We start from the raw sequence: 18,482 nt of genomic DNA on the forward strand, positions 1-18,482 counted from the left end.
AGATGGCTCTGGGGTGCCATATTGAAAACATGGCTGACCCGATTTTTAGCTACGGTTGTTAGTGGTCGGGAAAATTCATGGTAGTTTGATCTAAACCACTGCCACCAGCCAAGTAGGCATGGGTAACATTTGACTGTTACATGAGTGTTTTAACTCAGGGGACGCTAGGCTACCCCTCCAGCACTCTATAGGAAGATAGTCAATTTAACTTTACATGCTCTGGGAGATGGTAGTCTGCCACTGCACTGAAGGTGCTGTGTGACACAGAAAAAGATGATGCCCATGGAGTTGTTTTAAAACTCCATAACCACAGAGAACACAACAGTAAAACACACATCAAAATACATGGAAGAGTGGGAAAACAGGCTCACTCTTCCCTGGTAGAAAAATCAAATCGTAGAAATTTGTTGGGGGTCTCAAAAGGTAAGGGAAATTAGCACATTTTGATAATTCTCCCTAACAGTAAGGCACTCGGAGTCCAGGCTGTCAGCCTGAGCTACCCTTACCCCATGCCTGAGGTGGAGGCCACCGTCCCCCCCCTCCTCTACCGGGATCACATTTGGTGCCCCTGTAGAGATTTCCTTAGTTTCCCTTGGGGCCTGGGAAAAGTACACATAAGTACTGGCAACAATCCCAGAGAACACCCATAGGATTCTGAGAAGTGTCCCCTTGAATGGCCAGCCTTCTACTGGCTTGAGAGACACTGGGGCAAGTATGACAGTGGTGGACAGGACCCTACTCATGCCAGAGGACTATGTAGATGCTCCTCTGAGAGCCACCAGGTTAGCTGGTGGGCCTCCCAAATTATCACCTATAGCCTTAGTCAACATTACGATTGGAGACTAGACAGCAAAGCTTCCGGTTCTGGTTCAGGACAACGTGCCTGCTAACATTTTGTTAGGCAACAATTTGGTAGAATTGGGGATGATCTCAGATGGTCTACCCATGGCTGCTGCGGCGGTCACCCGATCACAGGCCGCACCAGATCCGGCTGGGAGTCTGGTACCCTCAACGACGGGGAAACCCAAAGCCCAACGAAGAAAGAAGAGCAAGAAGGCTGCCTCGGCGAAAGGGACCCCTTCTCTTTCTGCTGCAGCATCCGCTGGGACTCATGCTCCAGACGGGCTGTGTCCAGTGGTGACCCCCTGTTGCAACTCCTGTGGGAGGAGAGCCAGAAGACTCCTGTGGGAGAGGTACTCAATCCGGAGGACCACCCCGACCTTCAATGCCTGATGGCTGAAGGGGGACCCTCCCGGGCGGGCTTCTGCAAGGGTCAGAGAGAGTGGCACTCACTCTCAAGGGTCTGAGGAAACAGGCCATGTCCCAGACACAGGGAGAAGTGCCTAGGACTTTCCAGATCTATTGGGAGGGTGAGCTCTGTGTTAGTGAGCCCACCAAGTCTGAACCTGGTGCCCTCAAGAGGTTGGTGGTACCCTAAGTTTACAGGCCCTTCCTACTGCAGTTGGCACAAGGTGCAATTGGCTGGTCATCTTGGTACCAAGAAGACTAAGCAAAGGCTCTCTGCCCATTTCTACGGGCCCCGGATGGAAGTAGAAGTGGAGTCGCACTGCAAGACCTGCCCCACTCGTCAGTTGTCTGGCAAGATGGGAGGCAGTGTTATTGCTCCACTACAGCCGTTGCCAGTAGTGGGCACACCATTTGAGAGGGTGAGCATGGCCATCGTTGGTCCCCTTGACTCTCCCACTTCAGGTGGACATCTATTCATCCTGGTCTTGGTTGATCATGCCACCAAGTACCCTGAGGCTATACCCCTTTGGACTATTACCGGCAAGGTGGTTGCCAGGGCTCTCCTGGGCATTTTCACCCGTGTTGGATTCCCTAAGGAGGTGGTCTCGGACAGAGGATCCATATTCATGTTAAATTACATGAAAACCATGTGGAAAGAGTGTGGGGTAAACTACAAGTTCTCCACCGCTTACCATCACCAGACCAATGGTCTGGTCGAGAGAGTCAATAAAACTCAAGAGCATGCTAGGGGCTTTGGAAGAGCCCCTAATGAGGAAATGGGATCTCCTCCTGCCATGCCTGCTGTTTGCTTACAGAGAGGTACCACAAGAGGGTGTTTGTTTCAGTCCCTTTGAGTTACTCTGTGGACATCCCATGAAAAGGCCCCTTGCCTTGATCAGAGAAGGTTTGAAAGCCGCCCCTGCAGGTCCCGCCAAGCAAGTGGGGGACTATGTGTTAGGCCTCAGACGGAGGATGACACTGATGATGGGTCAGGCGACAGCGAATCTCAAGGCCAGCCAGGAATTGAATAAGTACTAGCATGACCTTAAAGCGTTGCAAGTGGATTGACTCCGGGACAGGAAATCCTTGTGATGGAGCCTACCAAGCCTCAGGATTTGGCAGACAAGTGGACTGGACCCTTCAGGATTATCTCCAAGATGGGCAAAGTCAATTGTCTGGTTGACTTGGGAGTCCCTGGGGTAGCCCCTGAGGTAGTCCATGTCAACAGGCTCAAGCCTTTCGACAGGTGAACAGAAGTCTTGTGTCTCCGACTCGCTTCCGAGCAGCCGAGTCAATGCCATCACCAAAATTGATGCGCACCCATTGCCCAGGACTGATGTGCTTGTGGACACCATAAGTGCTGCCAAATTTGTGAGCACCTTCGACCTTACCTCAGGCTATTGGCAAATCGCTCTGACGGACCATGCCAAGGAAAAGACAGCGTTCTCAACACCTGAGGGACTCTTACCAGTTTAGGGTCATGACGTTTGGGTTGAAGAATGACCCTACCACCTTCCAGAGATTGGTCAATCATGCGCTCAGTGGGCTGGAGTCCTTTTGTGTGGCCTATTTAGACGACATTGTCGTCTACGGTTCCACCTGGGAAGAGCATTTGACACATCTGGATAAGGTGTTGCAGGCCTTGAAAAGGGCTAACCTCACTATCAAGGCCACCAAGTGCCAGATCGCTCAGGGGAACATCACGTGTCTTGGTCATGAGGTAGGAGGGGGTCAAATCCAACCTCTCCCCAGTAAAGTACAGGATGTACATGATCGGGAGACTCCCACTACACAAACCCAGATGAGAGCATTTTTGGGCCTCACTGGGTCGCAACTTCATAGCAGACTATGGAACCATAGCTGCACCTCGGACAACTCTGACTTCACCCAAACAGCCTAGGAAGGTTAATTGGACTGAAGATGGTCATAGAGCCTTCGATGGCTTGAAGGAAAGTCTGTGTAGGGCACTTGTTGTGTGTGCCCGACTACAGCAAGCCCATCGTTCAAACTGACGCCTGTGACACCAGAATTGGAGCGGTCTTGTCCCAGTTAGATGACAAAGGAAGAGAACATCCGATCCTATTCATCAGTAGACAATTTAAGGGTAGGGAACTTACGTGGGCTACTGTTGAAAAGGAAATGTTTTAGTATGGTTTGGAGCCTTAGGCGTTTTAGGCCCTACCTTACAGGGTCTACCTTCAAGGTCCAAACAGATCATAAGTCCTTAAAATGGCTTATGCAGATGAAGGGTGAAAACCAGAAAATGCTCAGGTGGTCCATTAGCCTGCAAGGGCTAGACATCACCATTGAGCATAGACCAGGGAAGAGTCACAATAATGCAGATGGCCTTTCCAGAAGGTATGTTGACCGTCTGGATGAGAGCGTCAATCTCATGGGAGATTAGACGCCCTAACCTCAGTCTGGGGGGTGACTGATGCTGGAAATGCATCGAAGGGACAGGGCCTCCGTATCCTTGTCCTTTATTGCTTTTTGATGTGTGCTCTGTCGTGTTTTCCGCACAGGAGTTCATGTGGGACTCCTGGCGGTGCAGCTCTCTCCTTTTGGTTTGGTGAACAGACCCTTGGGATACCCTTATAGCACCCATGGGTGGGAGTACAACCCTGTACTCCTAGTGTATGTTTATAGGCACCCGTGTGTGGCCCACAGAGCAGGGTATGGGCTGGTGCATTTTGGGATGCCCAGGCCGTCATTGGAATCGGTAGATTCCTGATGGAGACAAAATGGCCCCCATGGCCTCTTGCCATCTGTTGCCTGTTACCTTTGTTTTCCTGAAGTCCTGGGAAGCCCTAACTCTGTCCCTCCCCCCTGACTGGCTGTTGGGTGGAAGTTCCATTTATGGTAGTGTGGGGAAGTGCCGTCCAGACTGGCTGATGCATTCCCAACAACCGTAAATTGTGGTTACGCCCTTGGGGTGGGACCTGGGTGAATGGAGTGTGACCAATATGCACTTCTTGTTGTGGATGGCCAGTATCTGGTGTGTGACAAAGACTGAGACAGCCCTGCCCGAAATTGGTATGAATGCAGTGTGGAGTGTTGAATAGCTGGGTACTTGTCACAATACACATTACTTGTTGTGAGTGTTTGGAGAGATGGGAATGGCCTGAATGCACTATGCACCCGATTGGCTGCCTGCCTGCATGAATGCCCTTCTGAGTGATTGGTTGCCTGAGTGTGACCGAGCAATATGAATGATAGACCAATGAGTATATCTGGCAGCCTCTCACTGCTAGAAATTGTTCTGAAGCTGAAGTGAAACTGAGTTGAAACTGAAGCTTAACCTTTAAGCCCTGCTGGAAGAGAAGGATTGCTGCTGCTCTACTTTGTCGATCTAAAAGCTATTGGGTCTCCAAGAACTGATCCGAGAGAGGACCCGACTAGGAAACATCTCCCGGAGCTACGAGGGACCATCGCGCACCAGCTGGTCTTGGCCAAAGCTCCATGGTAGACAGACCTACGAAAGGCTGCCGACTGGAGGCCGGGACCGCCGTGGAATCATGAAGATAAGCGCCCAGACATTGAAGTCCATCACCGTCGATGACTGCCGCCGCTGACCGGAGCCGCAGTGCTCCCTTTGACTAAGAACATTTGATCCAAGGGCGTACTCGCCTGCACCATCGACCGTTTTGTCTCACCGGAGAAAGTGGAGGCTGCCGACACGCCAAGAAACATCCACCGATGGGTTTCCCGCCACCTGACCGCAGAGACGCCAACGACCCGACGCTGGGTAAAGTTCTTCATAGACTCTTTGAGGTCCTGCACTATCGTCATCGGGGTGCTGCACACGCCTCTTCCTCGCAGGATGTCTACGCTCAATCGTCAACGAGCACCACTAGGAACGAAGCTACCGCCTCATCGCTGTGGTTCACCCTTTTACTCCTGGGATCTCGACGTCCATGGCTCCTGCCTTAAAGGGAACCGCTCAAGAAGGATCCGTCGCCGAACCAGACATCGAACTTGGCTATTCCAGGTACATTGGGGTGGTAGAACCATTTCTATATTTAGAAGGAAATAAGAATCTTGTGAACAATCTATGGACTTGGCTGGTACGATATATCTTTATTTACAGGTTGCCCAGGTGGGGGCATCCTCATACAGAACTGTGCCTAGTGTTAGGGGCCATTATTCTGCCTATGGTTCGAACCAACTGCTTTCCTCCTATGTCTATTGGTGGGTCGGGAGACGATCTTCTTGGCATTCTCCGGGGGGGGGGGGCGGGGGGGTTGGGGTGGGAGGGGTATCGAGGAATGATAATGAGAAATCCTGCCAGAATAACCATCTATCCAGACTATACAGCACTAGTGCGAAAGCAACGGGCACAATATTGGCCGACTAAGGAGCGCCTTTGGGCTGCCGGTGTGCGATTCATGCTACTATACCCTGTTAAACTGAAGGTGCTATATAATGGCAGGTCACACATTTTCGGGACCACAGCTGATGCTCACGAGTAGATGAATCAGCAGGGGATACCACAACAAAGAGAAGGGAACGAGCAAAACAATGGAAAAATATGAGGCACAGAGAGCGATAAAGATGAACTGACTACATTAAAGAGACATGAACCAGCGGTCCGACAGGTGGGAGCCCACAATCTCCTGGAGCAGACCGCCAGTTGCCACAAAGAAACCCCACTGAGGAACCAAATTCGAGACTTGAGATGCCAGTTCTGAGGCATCCCGCTGCAGCGATTGAACTCACGGAAAGGAGGGTGGCGCAAGAAAAGCAACGAAGCCCGAGCAAGGGAGGGTGGCTGGGCGCTTGTTAATAGTTGTAGTTAGTGTGTGGTTAGGTTGGTTGAGAGAAGGCACGAGTGGAGGAGGAAGCACCAAGCACCATGAACAAGGATGAAGAGCAAGTGACAGGCTAACAGGGACATACCCCGAAGGGGGCAGCCAAGGAAGTACAGTGAGGTGGCGGACCCGCAAGAAATACACGCAGACAAGAATCAACATGGAAGGGAAGGGCCAGAGCCACCCCAAATGGAGGAGCTCTGCAAAGGCCCAGCACATAGGCCCATGGGAACAAAAGGGCCAAGGGACACAGTAACCAAATGGGCCGGAAAAAGCCATCATAGCTACCTGGAATGCCAGGGGACTGAACACCAAAGTCAAGAGACTAAGGGTATTTGCCTGGCTGAACAGGACAACAGGTTCAAATCACAATGCTGCAAGACACGCATCTGACAGACAAAAAGCAAACAAAGATTGCCAAGAAATGGGGAGGACAAATGTACAGCTCAACTTACTCAAACTATGCCAGGGGAGTATAGACGTGGATTGCCCCGGGAGTAACATTCCAGCTCATAAAACAAGAGAGAGTGACTCAGAGGGCAGAATGGTAATTGTACACAGAATGTTGGAGAACAAAGGTGTGTCTGATAAACACGTACGGCCCTAATCATGATGCAACAGAGTTCTTCAGGACAATTACACCTCGGCTGGCCCCATACAGGGCAGCGTCATTCATCTGGGCAGGAGATTTCAACTGCACACTGAACCCGCAGGTGGACATATCTGGCACTAAGAAAGCCGGCACCGCCAGCCAGGGCTCTGCAGAAGATCCTGGATTACCTGGAACTGGACGACATCTAGAGAATGGTACATGCAGACACGAGGGAATACACACACACTATAGCGCTCCACATGGGATATACACCCGAATAGACTACCTATTCACGGCCAGGGAATCTCTCCGGGAATTCACAGGGATACATATCAAGGCACAAACGCTGTCTGATCACGCCCCATTGGTAGCGACATGGGCATGGCATATACATACAGGGGGGCCCCCATACCCATATGGTGACTGAGGGCGGAGGTGCTAATGGACATGGATCTCCAAGAGCACATCAGGGACACGATAGATGACTATTTTGACCATAATGTGGACAGCACCAGAACGGTGTGGGAAGCCTTTAACGTGGTCAGGGGAGCAGCGATTCGGAAGGCAAGAGGACTCAGGGGAAGCATCCTGGCAGAACTGGGGGAAATAGAAAAGGAGATAGAACGAGTAGAGGCACAAGCGGGCATGAAGGGGGAATTCGCTACCCTGCGGCTGCAGTGTAGAGCTATTTGGGAGAAATTGGTGAGACTTGACTGGGAAGTATATACAGAAACATGTGGAAGGCCCATTAGGGTCTCACCAGGCGGGAGAGCAGACACAAACCAATAAATGAGCTGGGGGAGGAAGTGAGGACCCAGGAAGGGATAAATGAGGTATTTTCATGGTTCTATGAAATGTTGTACTCCCGGAACCAGGAGTCTGAGGTAGGTGACATAGCCAATGCCCTGGCGGAGATCAATCTTGCCAAGCTAACGAAGGAGCAAGCATAGACACTGGAAGCACCCCTCACACTAGAGGAGCTGACGGCCGTAATAGCCGACCTCCCAACAGGCAAATCCCCCGGACCTGACTGTTTACACAGGGAATTTAATAAGAAATACAAAGACACCCTGGCCCGCGATTGATAGAGATGTATGAGGAGGCGTATGAGAGAGGACGGTGACCACAGAGCTTGTTATAATCGGTTATACTACCCATATTAAAACCAGGGAAGCCGGCTCTCAAGTGAGGCTCCTACAGACCAATCTCCCTGATAAACCAGGACTCGAAGATCCATGACCGCAGCCTTGGCGAATCAACTCAATCGAGTCAAACCTACGCTGGTCCACCCAGATCAAGTGGGATATGTACCGGGGAGGAACACAACATGGAATCTGCAAAGACTCCACCATGTGGTAGACAGCACGAATCAGAGTCCGGGAGAATGCACAGTGGTATCACTTGATGCTATAAAGGCATTTGATTCTGTTAATTCGTTCCTGAGTGCGCTCGCCCATTTTGGGATAGGGAAGGGATATCTCCGCTGGATAAAACTCATTTGCAAGGATCCTAGAGTAAGGTGAAAATGGGTAGGCACATTTTCGAAGGGGTGGAAAATTGGCAGTGGCACAAAGTAAGGATGCCCACTATCCCTGATGCTACATGTACTGCCCCTGGAACCATTTGCGGCTTTCCTCAGGGCAGAGTACAAGGATGCTGGAATAGAGATAGACGGGGTGGTACACCAAATCTCGATATACGCAGATGACATGCTGGGAACCCGAGAGAACACTTACCAGACTTGTTAGAAGCCCTGGGGTCATTCGCCAGACTGTCGGGATTCACTGTTGAACTGGGTGATCTCTAGCCCTTTAAGATGAGTAGCAATATCCTTGAGATGGATGGGGAGGCAGAGTTAATTCATACATCAATAATAGAAATGACCCAGGTCGTTGGCAAAAGGACGACTGTTTTAATACCAATTATCTAAAACAGGGAGCACAACGGACATCATCCGACGTTGCAAAGCAAATCTCTCATTGCATATAAAAAAAATTATACTTTTATAGTGAAAAATCATCATAGGTGACATTTAACCAATTTATTACTAATGTCATCCTACGTGGCAAACTTACAAAAACCTATTGAGAAAAGTGATTGGTCTAAGGAACTATCTAAATATACACTCTATACTAGTATGGGACAATGAGTGAAAGTGATAGGTTTCTTAACATCAGGAGGGGCAATTAAGCCCTCCCTTCAAAATGGCCACTCTGAACGTCACTAAATACACAATGGCCCATTATTACATGGCCCCCTACAATTGCTGGCACTCTAACCTTCGTCTGTACTTTTCCACCTATATCTAGCAGCACACAGATTGGACTTCCGGGTGCTGGTGAGCTCGTCTAAAACAGAGCTTCCCACCAATTAGCATATCCATCTATCATCACCTCAGTGGTCTGCTGGCAATTAAGACTTTGAACTTGTCCTTGGGAGTGTTCTTAGCTCTGGAGAATTCGGGGGAGTGAAGGCACGCTCTGCCCTCATGCATAGGTGTGACCATCCTGTCCGTCCAACTTCATCTGTCCACGTGACTGTAGATCATGATTTTTAGCTTCTTGTGTTATTAAAACACTATTTTCTAATAGACCTCTGACGTCTTCCTTGTTTTGTTCATGCCTTTAGAACAAGAGTTTGTTCTTTCACACGATTTTGTATCCATTGCCTGCTCATTCCAGCCTGATAAGACCTTTACTTTCTTGGCTTGGCTTGATCCAACTTCGCCTTTCCGAGATTCACTTTTAATTCATTTATTTGCCTACTCCGACACACTAAAAATAAGGCCTTCCTTTTTTCAGTCCAATTCTGCTTTAGTACGCAGTAGAAACATCCATCCTTTATTCTTTACGAATGTATGTATATGTTGGCACATTCCTCAATTTATTCACTACTTAGCTAGCCTTAAGAATACTTCATCTACTTGCGTTTCTCTGCATCTGTACACGTGTAAATTAACTTGATATCTTCATCATTTCTGTGGAATAAGCTTCATCATCTTAATCCCAAGATGCCACTTATCCTTGATTCTTTCTTGATGACTTGTTAGAATATCTTAATTCTCTTGTCTCTGCATCTCTTAAATGCACGTCAGCTTGCTTCTGCATGACATCACCAGTCATCTTGGCCATTCATTTACTCTGTTTTTCTGGGATTTCATTCAAATGGCCATCATACCATCTCGTATGCAGGTATGGTTTTGTCAATGGGAACCTTGCTTTCTCTTCGATTTTGGTATTCTTACTGGTACCCCCACATGTCTCACACTCTGGCTCCCAACATATAGGAAATATGATGAAGTGGTTGAGGTGGGGGGGGGGGGTACTTGGCTGCTCCTCTACACCCCCCCCCACCCGGGCAATTCATCGACCACTCTCCCACCATCCTTCACATCTAGTCATTTGTGTCTGAAGAAATGCTTCTTTGGGAATCATATCTTTATGTCTCCTTTCAGGCATCCAGCTGATTTAACATGCTCATCTTTGTTCCAAGTCATGAGCATGCACTGTCCACTTGGATTGAAGTATATCCACCTTCTCACCGACTTCTTATGGTTCTTAGGATATAGGAATTTCATTCCCTCAGACCTATGGATACTGGCCTTCACAGAGTCTTGGATTTCCTCATCTGTCAAGTCTTTGGCCTTGCATTCTGATTTGACATCACTCATGATCTACATTCCTATGGCTTTCTTTGCGGTCTTCTTGCATTGTGTAATTATTATCTTGTTTACACAGAATCCAAGCAACACCAACATAATCAGGGCTCCAAGTAATTTGAACATATTTGCCATCCATTGTGGGATCAAGAAAAGCGTGACCCAAATCATATTCTAACCAGGTTTAGATTCTTTTTTGAGCTGTCCTTCCCTCACACAGGCAGCTACTGATAACTGCGGATAGCACGACCATCGCAGCTCATGGCAGACAGCATGATCGTCTAAATATGGATTGAATATATGATGTATGAAATAAACGTTGTCTGAATTCATTAACTAAATCAGGATCATGTGCATATACCATTACTTATGTTGTGGTCAGAATTGTGTAACATCCAGGAGAAATCAGAGAAGCAGTTTACAACAAAAAGCCAGAAACAAGAACATACAAATGGAGGTACTACTAAGAGTTTATTTGTAATCTAACACAGCGACATATTGGCTGAAGAGCAATATTCTTTTAATCAGTAACTTTATTGACTCGGTTGGGTAAGGTTTACATTTGATATGCCAGCTTATCCAGCGTCAATTTCATTTGGTAAACATTTGTGTCCACTATTCCTTCTTAAAATTCAGAGAGAAGAGCTATAATATAACACTTTCATGTTAGCCAAAAAGGTGCCTTTACATTTCCAAAATTGCATGAGCTTTATTGCCTCACAGCTCAGCGAATACTTCTATTCCATTTGCCCTTTCTAGTCTTTTCACAAAGTTCCTTTCTTTAAATGCATTTCCAAATCATTTTATGGATTACTTGACATAATCTCCATGCCCTCCACATCAAAACAATTTCTTACAAAGTAGTTCTTTAACAGTGGACATGCATCATCCCTTATGCAATGGTACCTCAATATGCTGATCCTAGGCCAAGAAGCGATCTAATCGTCCATGCTCCAATAGAGATCAGCAATAGTGTAAGATACTAGATGGGATCCTTAGGAGAATTGGAGACTGAAGTGTTGAAGAATTTGCTGCAAAGGTGGAAACGTTGCAGCGTTCAGCCAGCAGGGTGTCCCAGATGTGGCATGCATGTGTTGGAAACCGACTTCCCATTGATGAGTATTGCCTTTTCACAGATGTTGCGAAGTTGAAAGTAAAATTATGTCACTGGGCTGAGCATATCCATGGAGCCGAGTGGGTAAATGCAGGAAGGCTGGCACCCATGTGCTACTTTTTTTTTTTTTAATGAGAGTATTTGCCAATTCTTGTGGAATAAATGCAGTCAAAACACAGTTTTTCTGTAAGGATGGTATAAGAGCTGCCTTCTTTAAAAAGAAAATGCATTGTTCATGCACAGGTTAATGGGTTCTAACAGCAGGTGGGCATTACAACATAACAGCATCCAGCAAAATGAAGGAAAGGGAAACCAGAAAGAAAAAAAAATAGGTCTTCAGCAAGCATCCGAAGGTCACGTGCAATCTTAAGCAGAGAGCATTCCAGATATAGGGAGCTTCACCCTAATAGGTTACGCCACCCCGCTACCTTCTGAAACAGGAAATCCTCATCTGGAGGGCTAGCAGTAAAGGTACAGGGTGGTCATGGGTCAAAGTGTGGACTGAAGGGGGGGGGGGGGGGGGCAGGACCTGTACAATAAAAGGCACAATCAGCTCGCCAAAGCACCTTAAACCCAACCTCAGACATCGCAGGAAGCCTGTGCAGATTGCAATGAACCAGAGTGATATGGTCAAAATTCAGAATGCCTGGTTAGAACTTTGTGTGCCAGCTGAAGTTAGTCACATGTGACAGGGGGCACAGATAAAATGGCATTGCCATAGTCCATGGAAGAGGGAGGTTATTCTGCAACAACTTAATGTGGAAATAAACCTTTGCCAACCACAGCTCAGAGACAAATGAAAGCTCACGGTCACTTTTGGCACCCAGGTATAAGGCATGACCTCTAAGCTCAGAGGAAGGCCAAGGAACCACACCAAGTGCCTGGTGCAACCCCAACATCCAATATACAGTTTTGCCCACTGCAGTCGTGAGAAACAATTTATGAGTTCATGGTTATCAGACAGCTCTGAAAGTAAAGTGATGCTTTTGCTAAGCTCCCAAAAAAGCGCAAGAGGATCTGAATGTTGTGATCACAGAATCTGAATCTGTAGGTGATTGTTAGACCAGGGGCAGAACATAAAATGTTAGGTAAAGGGGATAAGGTGGAACGCTGGAGCATGCCACATCCTGTTAACCAGGGGCTGATATCAAATGAGGCATCATAACTGCCAGCCTGGGAGGATTGTAAAAAGAAGCAGGCTGAATCCCTGATGCAGGTGTCTCTTAGACAAAGTAGGATCTAATGGTCAAGGGTGTTGAAGGCAACTGAGAGATCCAGGAGAATACTAAAGGTCTCCCACATTCACTGCCCCAATGTGGTTTCTCATCTGTATATGTTCTCTGGCACCATCAACACAAATGATTATTCATTTACTGATAGGCGGCCTCTTGGCAATAAATTCATAGGGCAGTTTCACCCACTGATTCGAGCACTCAGTCTAAGCTTTTTCAAAGTGATGGCGCCCATTCATTTGCCTAAGGTTCTTAGGTAAAGTGTTCCATAGGAGGGGAGCCTCAACGAAGAAGGTACATTCTCCTTTTACAATGTTCCAGAAGGGATGAATTTCAAACAGCAGCGCTTTAACCAATCATAATCTGTCACCATCTGTGTGCCAAAGGAAATTGGGAATAACTGTATATAGGCAGGTCCTTCACAGTTGTAGTCAATATCCAGGACAGTCCATTGAAGAAGCACCTCCTCCTCTCTGAAGCTTCAATTGCAGAGGAAATGTCCCCTCCTGCATGTTCTCTCATGGAAGATAATATCTGTGGATGTTTTGCCTGCCACCTAATAAGAGGACTTCCTAGAATTAATCCTTTTTCACATGCAATGCACTCCTAAGGTTTTACAACTGTGTGTATTCTCTGCTGGCAAATAAGATTTCTCCTAAAAGAGAAGTTCTTCCTACACTTATTACACTTATCAGGTATTCCTCTGTATGTGAGGACTGATGGCAAATAAGACCTCCCTCACTAGTAAATCATTTTTCCACATTCTGTGCACATTGTGGGTTCTCACTGGTATGTGTTCTCTGGTGGATAGTAAGACATCTTTTCTGTGTAAACCTTCTCCACAATCAGAGCACTTTTAAGGTTTCTCACATGAAGGTGTTCTCTGGTGTCGAATGAGGTACCCTTTCCAAGCAAACCCTTTCCCACATTCTGTGCACTCATAAGGTTTCTCACCTGTATGTATTCTCTGATGGCGACTAAGATCCCCCTTAAAAACAAAACCTTTCCCACATTCGGCGCAGGCATGGGGTTTCTCACCTGTATGTATTCTCTGATGGCGACTAAGATCCCTCTTAAAAACAAAACCTTTCCCACATTCGGCGCAGGCATGGGGTTTCTCACCTGTATGTATTCTCTGATGGCGACTAAGATCCCCCTTAAAAAGAAAACCTTTCCCACATTCAGCACACGCATGGGGTTTCTCACCTGTATGTGTTCTCTGGTGGTGATTAAGATCACCCTTTTGATTGAACCCTTTCCCACATTCAGTGCACTCATGAGATTTCACACCTGTATGTCTTCTCTGATGGCGAATAAGATCCCCCTTACAAACAAAACCTTTCCCACATTCGGCGCACGCATGGGGTTTCTCACCTGTATGTGTTCTCTGGTGGTGATTAAGAGCACCCTTTTGAATGAACCCTTTCCCACATTCAGTGCACACATGAGGTTTCTCACCTGTATGTATTTTCTGGTGGTAAATAAGACCTCCCTTCTGAGCAAACCCTTTCCCACATTCACTGCACTCATGAGGTTTCTCACCTGTATGTGATCTCTGGTGTTGAATAAGACCTTCCTTCTGAGCAAACCCTTTCCCACATTCAACACATTCATAAGGTTTCTCTCCTGTATGTATTCTCTGATGACTAATTAGGTTTCCCTTCTGAGCAAACCCTTTCCCACATTCACTGCACTCATGAGGTTTCTCGCCTGTATGTGTTCTCTGGTGGCTAATAAGCTCTCCCTTACAAACAAAACCTTTCCCACATTCGGCACACGCATGGGGTTTCTCACCTGTATGTGATCTCTGGTGTTGATTAAGACCTTCCTTCTGAGCAAACCCTTTCCCACATTCAACACATTCATAAGGTTTCTCTCCTGTATGTATTCTCTGATGACTAATTAGGTGTCCCTTCTGAGCAAACCCTTTCCCACATTCACTGCACTCATGAGGTTTCTCGCCTGTATGTGTTCTCTGGTGGCTAATAAGCTCTCCCTTCTGAGCAAACCCTTTCCCACATTCACTGCACTCATGAGGTTTCTCACCTGTATGTATTCTCTGATGGCGAATAAGATTCATCTTCCGAACAAAACCTTTCCCACATTCGGCACACGCATGGGGTTTCTCACCTGTATGTGTTCTCTGGTGTTGAATAAGACCTCTCTTCTGAGCAAACCCTTTCCCACATTCTATGCACACATGGGGTTTCTCAATTGTAATTATTTGCTTGTGGCAGATGAGTGTATCATGCAAATAAGCGTTATTCCCAAATGCAGCATGCTGATGAGGTGTTTCACCTATGTTCTCATGTGGGCAATAAGTAAGTTCTTGAAATGGCACCATTTCCCTCATCCTGTGCACGTTTAAGGTTCTCCCCAGTTTATGCTGTCAGTGCTAAATTAAAGGACCCTTTCCACTGAATCTTGTCCTAAATTCCGGGTAAAGACGAGGTTTCTCATGTGTGGGTCATTTCTGGTGACAAACAAGCATATTCCTCTCACTGAAGGAATTGAAATATTCAGTGCATGGATATGGTTTGTCCATTTACAGGCTTTTCGCAAAATGCTCTTGACAAACTACCCATACAATCAGAATGGAAATGAAATAGCACTCACATGGGTTCTATCATGAATAACAACAACAATGCGTTTCTTACTACACTTCAAACACTATGGTTTTGATGTTAGATCCCAGGACTGACAGAAAGCACTAGATGTCATCACGAAGAGGTTGCATGGACGGAAGCCACCATGTATCAATCACGCGTCTCAATCTCAGTTCAATTGTGAAAAGGAAAGTGGACCCCAGACCTGCATACTTCCAAGATGTTTGGGAATTGCATATTCTACGAATGAAGCTTTGCACTGCGTTAGTCCAGAGAATGGATAAATCACTGTTGCATTTCTGGGGCATCCGTCACCTATTGAAATAAAAGGAGATGCCCAGTATTAGTTTTAACAGGTTCACTATCGCAGGCTTCACAATAAAGAGGAAGACTGGTTCTCAGTATTACTTATGTGCATAGGTTAATCATTCACATGGATGTCATCTATTGGGAACATGCGTCCCGGTGGCAGAGTAGTAGTGCCCTAATGTTAAAATGTAATTTGACAGAGTGACATGCAGCAGGAATAGAACGATGCATTTATATTTAGAAACCGTTATCATCCAACTCCAAGAGCATAAGGAGGAAAGTAAAACACGCTGGGTGAACAAACAAAATAAATGGAAATTGTAACCATCAGGGTTGTTGTGCATACACGTTATACAATTATACTTCCTCACAAATGACTAAACTAGTAAATGAGGTCTCCCCATTCCATTCAGACACATGTTTGTCTATTATGTAATCACTGAGAAGTTCAATGCATTTGGGCAAATGTATATTGCCACAAATATATAACCAACAGCACTATTGTGGGACGAAGACTGAGTTGAAAGAAAAAGCACCAGTCACTTACCAGAGTGAGAATGGCAGAGACCATGCAGACACTACAATCTAACATTGACTTTAAACTCAGCTAAAAACCAAACACATCCCCACACGATTGACAGAACAAACAAGCTTGTGTCAGAGACTGATCGAATGACATTTTTGGCAATTATTTATTGAGTGCAGACCTAGCTTTGGGAAGCAACAGAGCGCTTTACAATCATAGGGGGAAAACACAGTAAGGGAATCAGAGAACAAAAGAAGCAGGAAGCTAATGGGAGGGTGGGCAATTGACAGCAAGTGGGAAGCAGATTGCAAGGCTCTGGTAGGGTGGGCAGTACAGGGTGTGTGAACATAGGTGTTAAGAGGGAGACATTCCTTGAAGAGGAAGGTCCTGAGCTTTTTCCAAACTGTAGAAGTGATGGGGCAAGTCTGATGTTCACGGGAGGAGGTTCCAGAGTCTTGGGGCCTAGACCGAGAAGGCCTGTATTCTGATTTGGTCCTCCCTGCACTGTCATAATTCAATTCTGCACCGCGATGCTGGAAATCAATTGGAGGGACATGGCTTTGTTGTCCTTGTTCTGTAGTCCTTTTCCATGTTATTTTTCTGCCCAGAAGTCCATGTGGGACTCCTAGCAGTGCAGCTCGCCCTCTTTTTGGTTTGGTGTACAGACCATTGGGATACCCTAATGGCACCCATGGGTGGGGTACAACCCTGTACCACTAGTGTATGTTTTTGGGCACCTGTGGGTGGCCCACAGAGCAGGGTATGGGCTGGTGGCTGCTCCATGCTGAATTTGACAGATGCTTTGAGTATCCTCCATTTTGGGACACCCAGGCCCTGCCATGGGAATCAGTTGATTCCTGATAGGAAACTAGCCCCTGTGGCCTCTTGCTTTCTATTGTCTCTTACCTTGTTTTCCCAAAGTCCTGGGAAGCCCCGACTCTGTCCCTCCCCCCCCACCCCCCCCCGACTGGCTGTTGGGTGGAAGTTCCAAATATGGTGTGTTGTGTAGTCCAGTCCAGACTGGCTGGAGCCTTCCCAGTGACTGTATGTTGTGGATACACCCTGTGGGTGGGACATGGGTGAATGGAGTGTGTGACCAATATGCACTTCATTTTATGGGTTTCTGGTATGTAATTCAATGACAGAGAGCCCTGCCCAAAACCGGTATGAATGCAGTGTGGAGTGCTGAATGGCTGGGTGCTTGTCCCAATACACATTACTTGTTGTGAGTGTCTGGAGGGAGGAGAATGGCCTGAATGCACTGTGAGCCCGATTGGCGGCCTGGCTACCCGAATCCCTATCTGAGTGATTGGTTGCCCGAGTGTGACCCCATCAGTGAATGATATACAGAACAGTATATCTGGGGACCTCTCACAGCTAGAAATCGTTCAGAAGCTGAAGTTGATACTTGATGCTTAACCTTGAAGCCCACTGGAAGAAGAATTGCTGCTGCTGTCCTTCGCCAATCTGAAAGCTGCTGTCCCTTCAAGGAACTGATCCAAGAGAAGACCTGGCTAGGAGACCTCTTCCCGAGCTACGAGGGAACATTGCGCACCAGCTGCTCTTTGCCAAAGCTCCCTGGACATCAGACCCTAGAAAGGCTGCCGATCGGAGACTGGAACCGCTGCGGAATCACAAAATGAAGCGCCCCGACATTGAAGTCCATCAACGTCGCCGAACGGAGCCGCAGTGATCCTTTGCCCAAGACATTTCATCCAAAGATTCCCTTGCTCATCACCATCGACCGCTTTCGTCCTGCTGGAGAAAGTCAAGGCAGCCGCCGACGACTTAGGAGAATCCACAGGTGGGTTTCCCACCACCCGAAGACCACAGAGACGCTGACGACCTTGCTGGGCCAAAGATCTTCATTACCTCTCTGCGACAATGAACACTCATCGTCAAGGTGCACCTCACGCCTCAGCTTGCAGGACGTTTTGGACCGATTGTCAAGCTGCTGCCGCAACGAAAGTGTTACCCCTTTCTTCACCGACTCTCGACGACCCATGGCTCCTGCCTTAAAGGGAGTGCACTCAAGAAGGGCCCGTTGATGACTCACCAAAGAGCTCTAGGAAACCAGGTACTTTGGGGTTATAGAACCTTAAGACGGAATGGGAACTATATTAAGCATAATTGGACTGGGCGGGTCAATACGCTTAATTTACAAATTGCCCAGGTGGGGGGATCCTTGTACAGAACTGTCTCTAGGTAAACGGGGGACAGTTGTGCCATTGCTTGATTTAACTTACCTTCTTTCTGTGTTGTTAGGAAAGATTTCTTAATTGTGGGTAATTTTCCTTCCATGTGGCAACCCCTAAACTTTTTGCTGTTTTCACCATGATCTAGACTTTGCCATAGAAGTGCAGCCTTCTGCCGCACTCCTCTGGGCTTT

The 18,482-nt window shown here is 47.2% G+C and overlaps 1 protein-coding gene across 2 annotated transcripts in view; it reads right to left on the reverse strand.

The window, feature by feature from the left end:
* Positions 1-10,758: 10,758 nt before the first annotated feature.
* The window catches only part of LOC138498121 (zinc finger protein 84-like), a 57,270-nt gene continuing 49,546 nt past the window's right edge, over positions 10,759-18,482 (reverse strand). For both annotated transcript variants that reach the window (XM_069621986.1, XM_069621985.1), the window contains one exon: positions 10,759-15,573. In XM_069621986.1, the coding sequence (XP_069478087.1) occupies positions 13,509-15,005 (1,497 nt within the window). In that variant the 5' untranslated portion in view covers positions 15,006-15,573 and the 3' untranslated portion in view covers positions 10,759-13,508. The remainder of the gene's footprint in view (positions 15,574-18,482) is intronic.

This window comes from Ambystoma mexicanum, chromosome 5q (genome assembly GCF_040938575.1).
Source record: "Ambystoma mexicanum isolate Mex_15411 chromosome 5q, UKY_AmexF1_1, whole genome shotgun sequence".
Lineage (NCBI taxonomy): Eukaryota > Metazoa > Chordata > Amphibia > Caudata > Ambystomatidae > Ambystoma > Ambystoma mexicanum.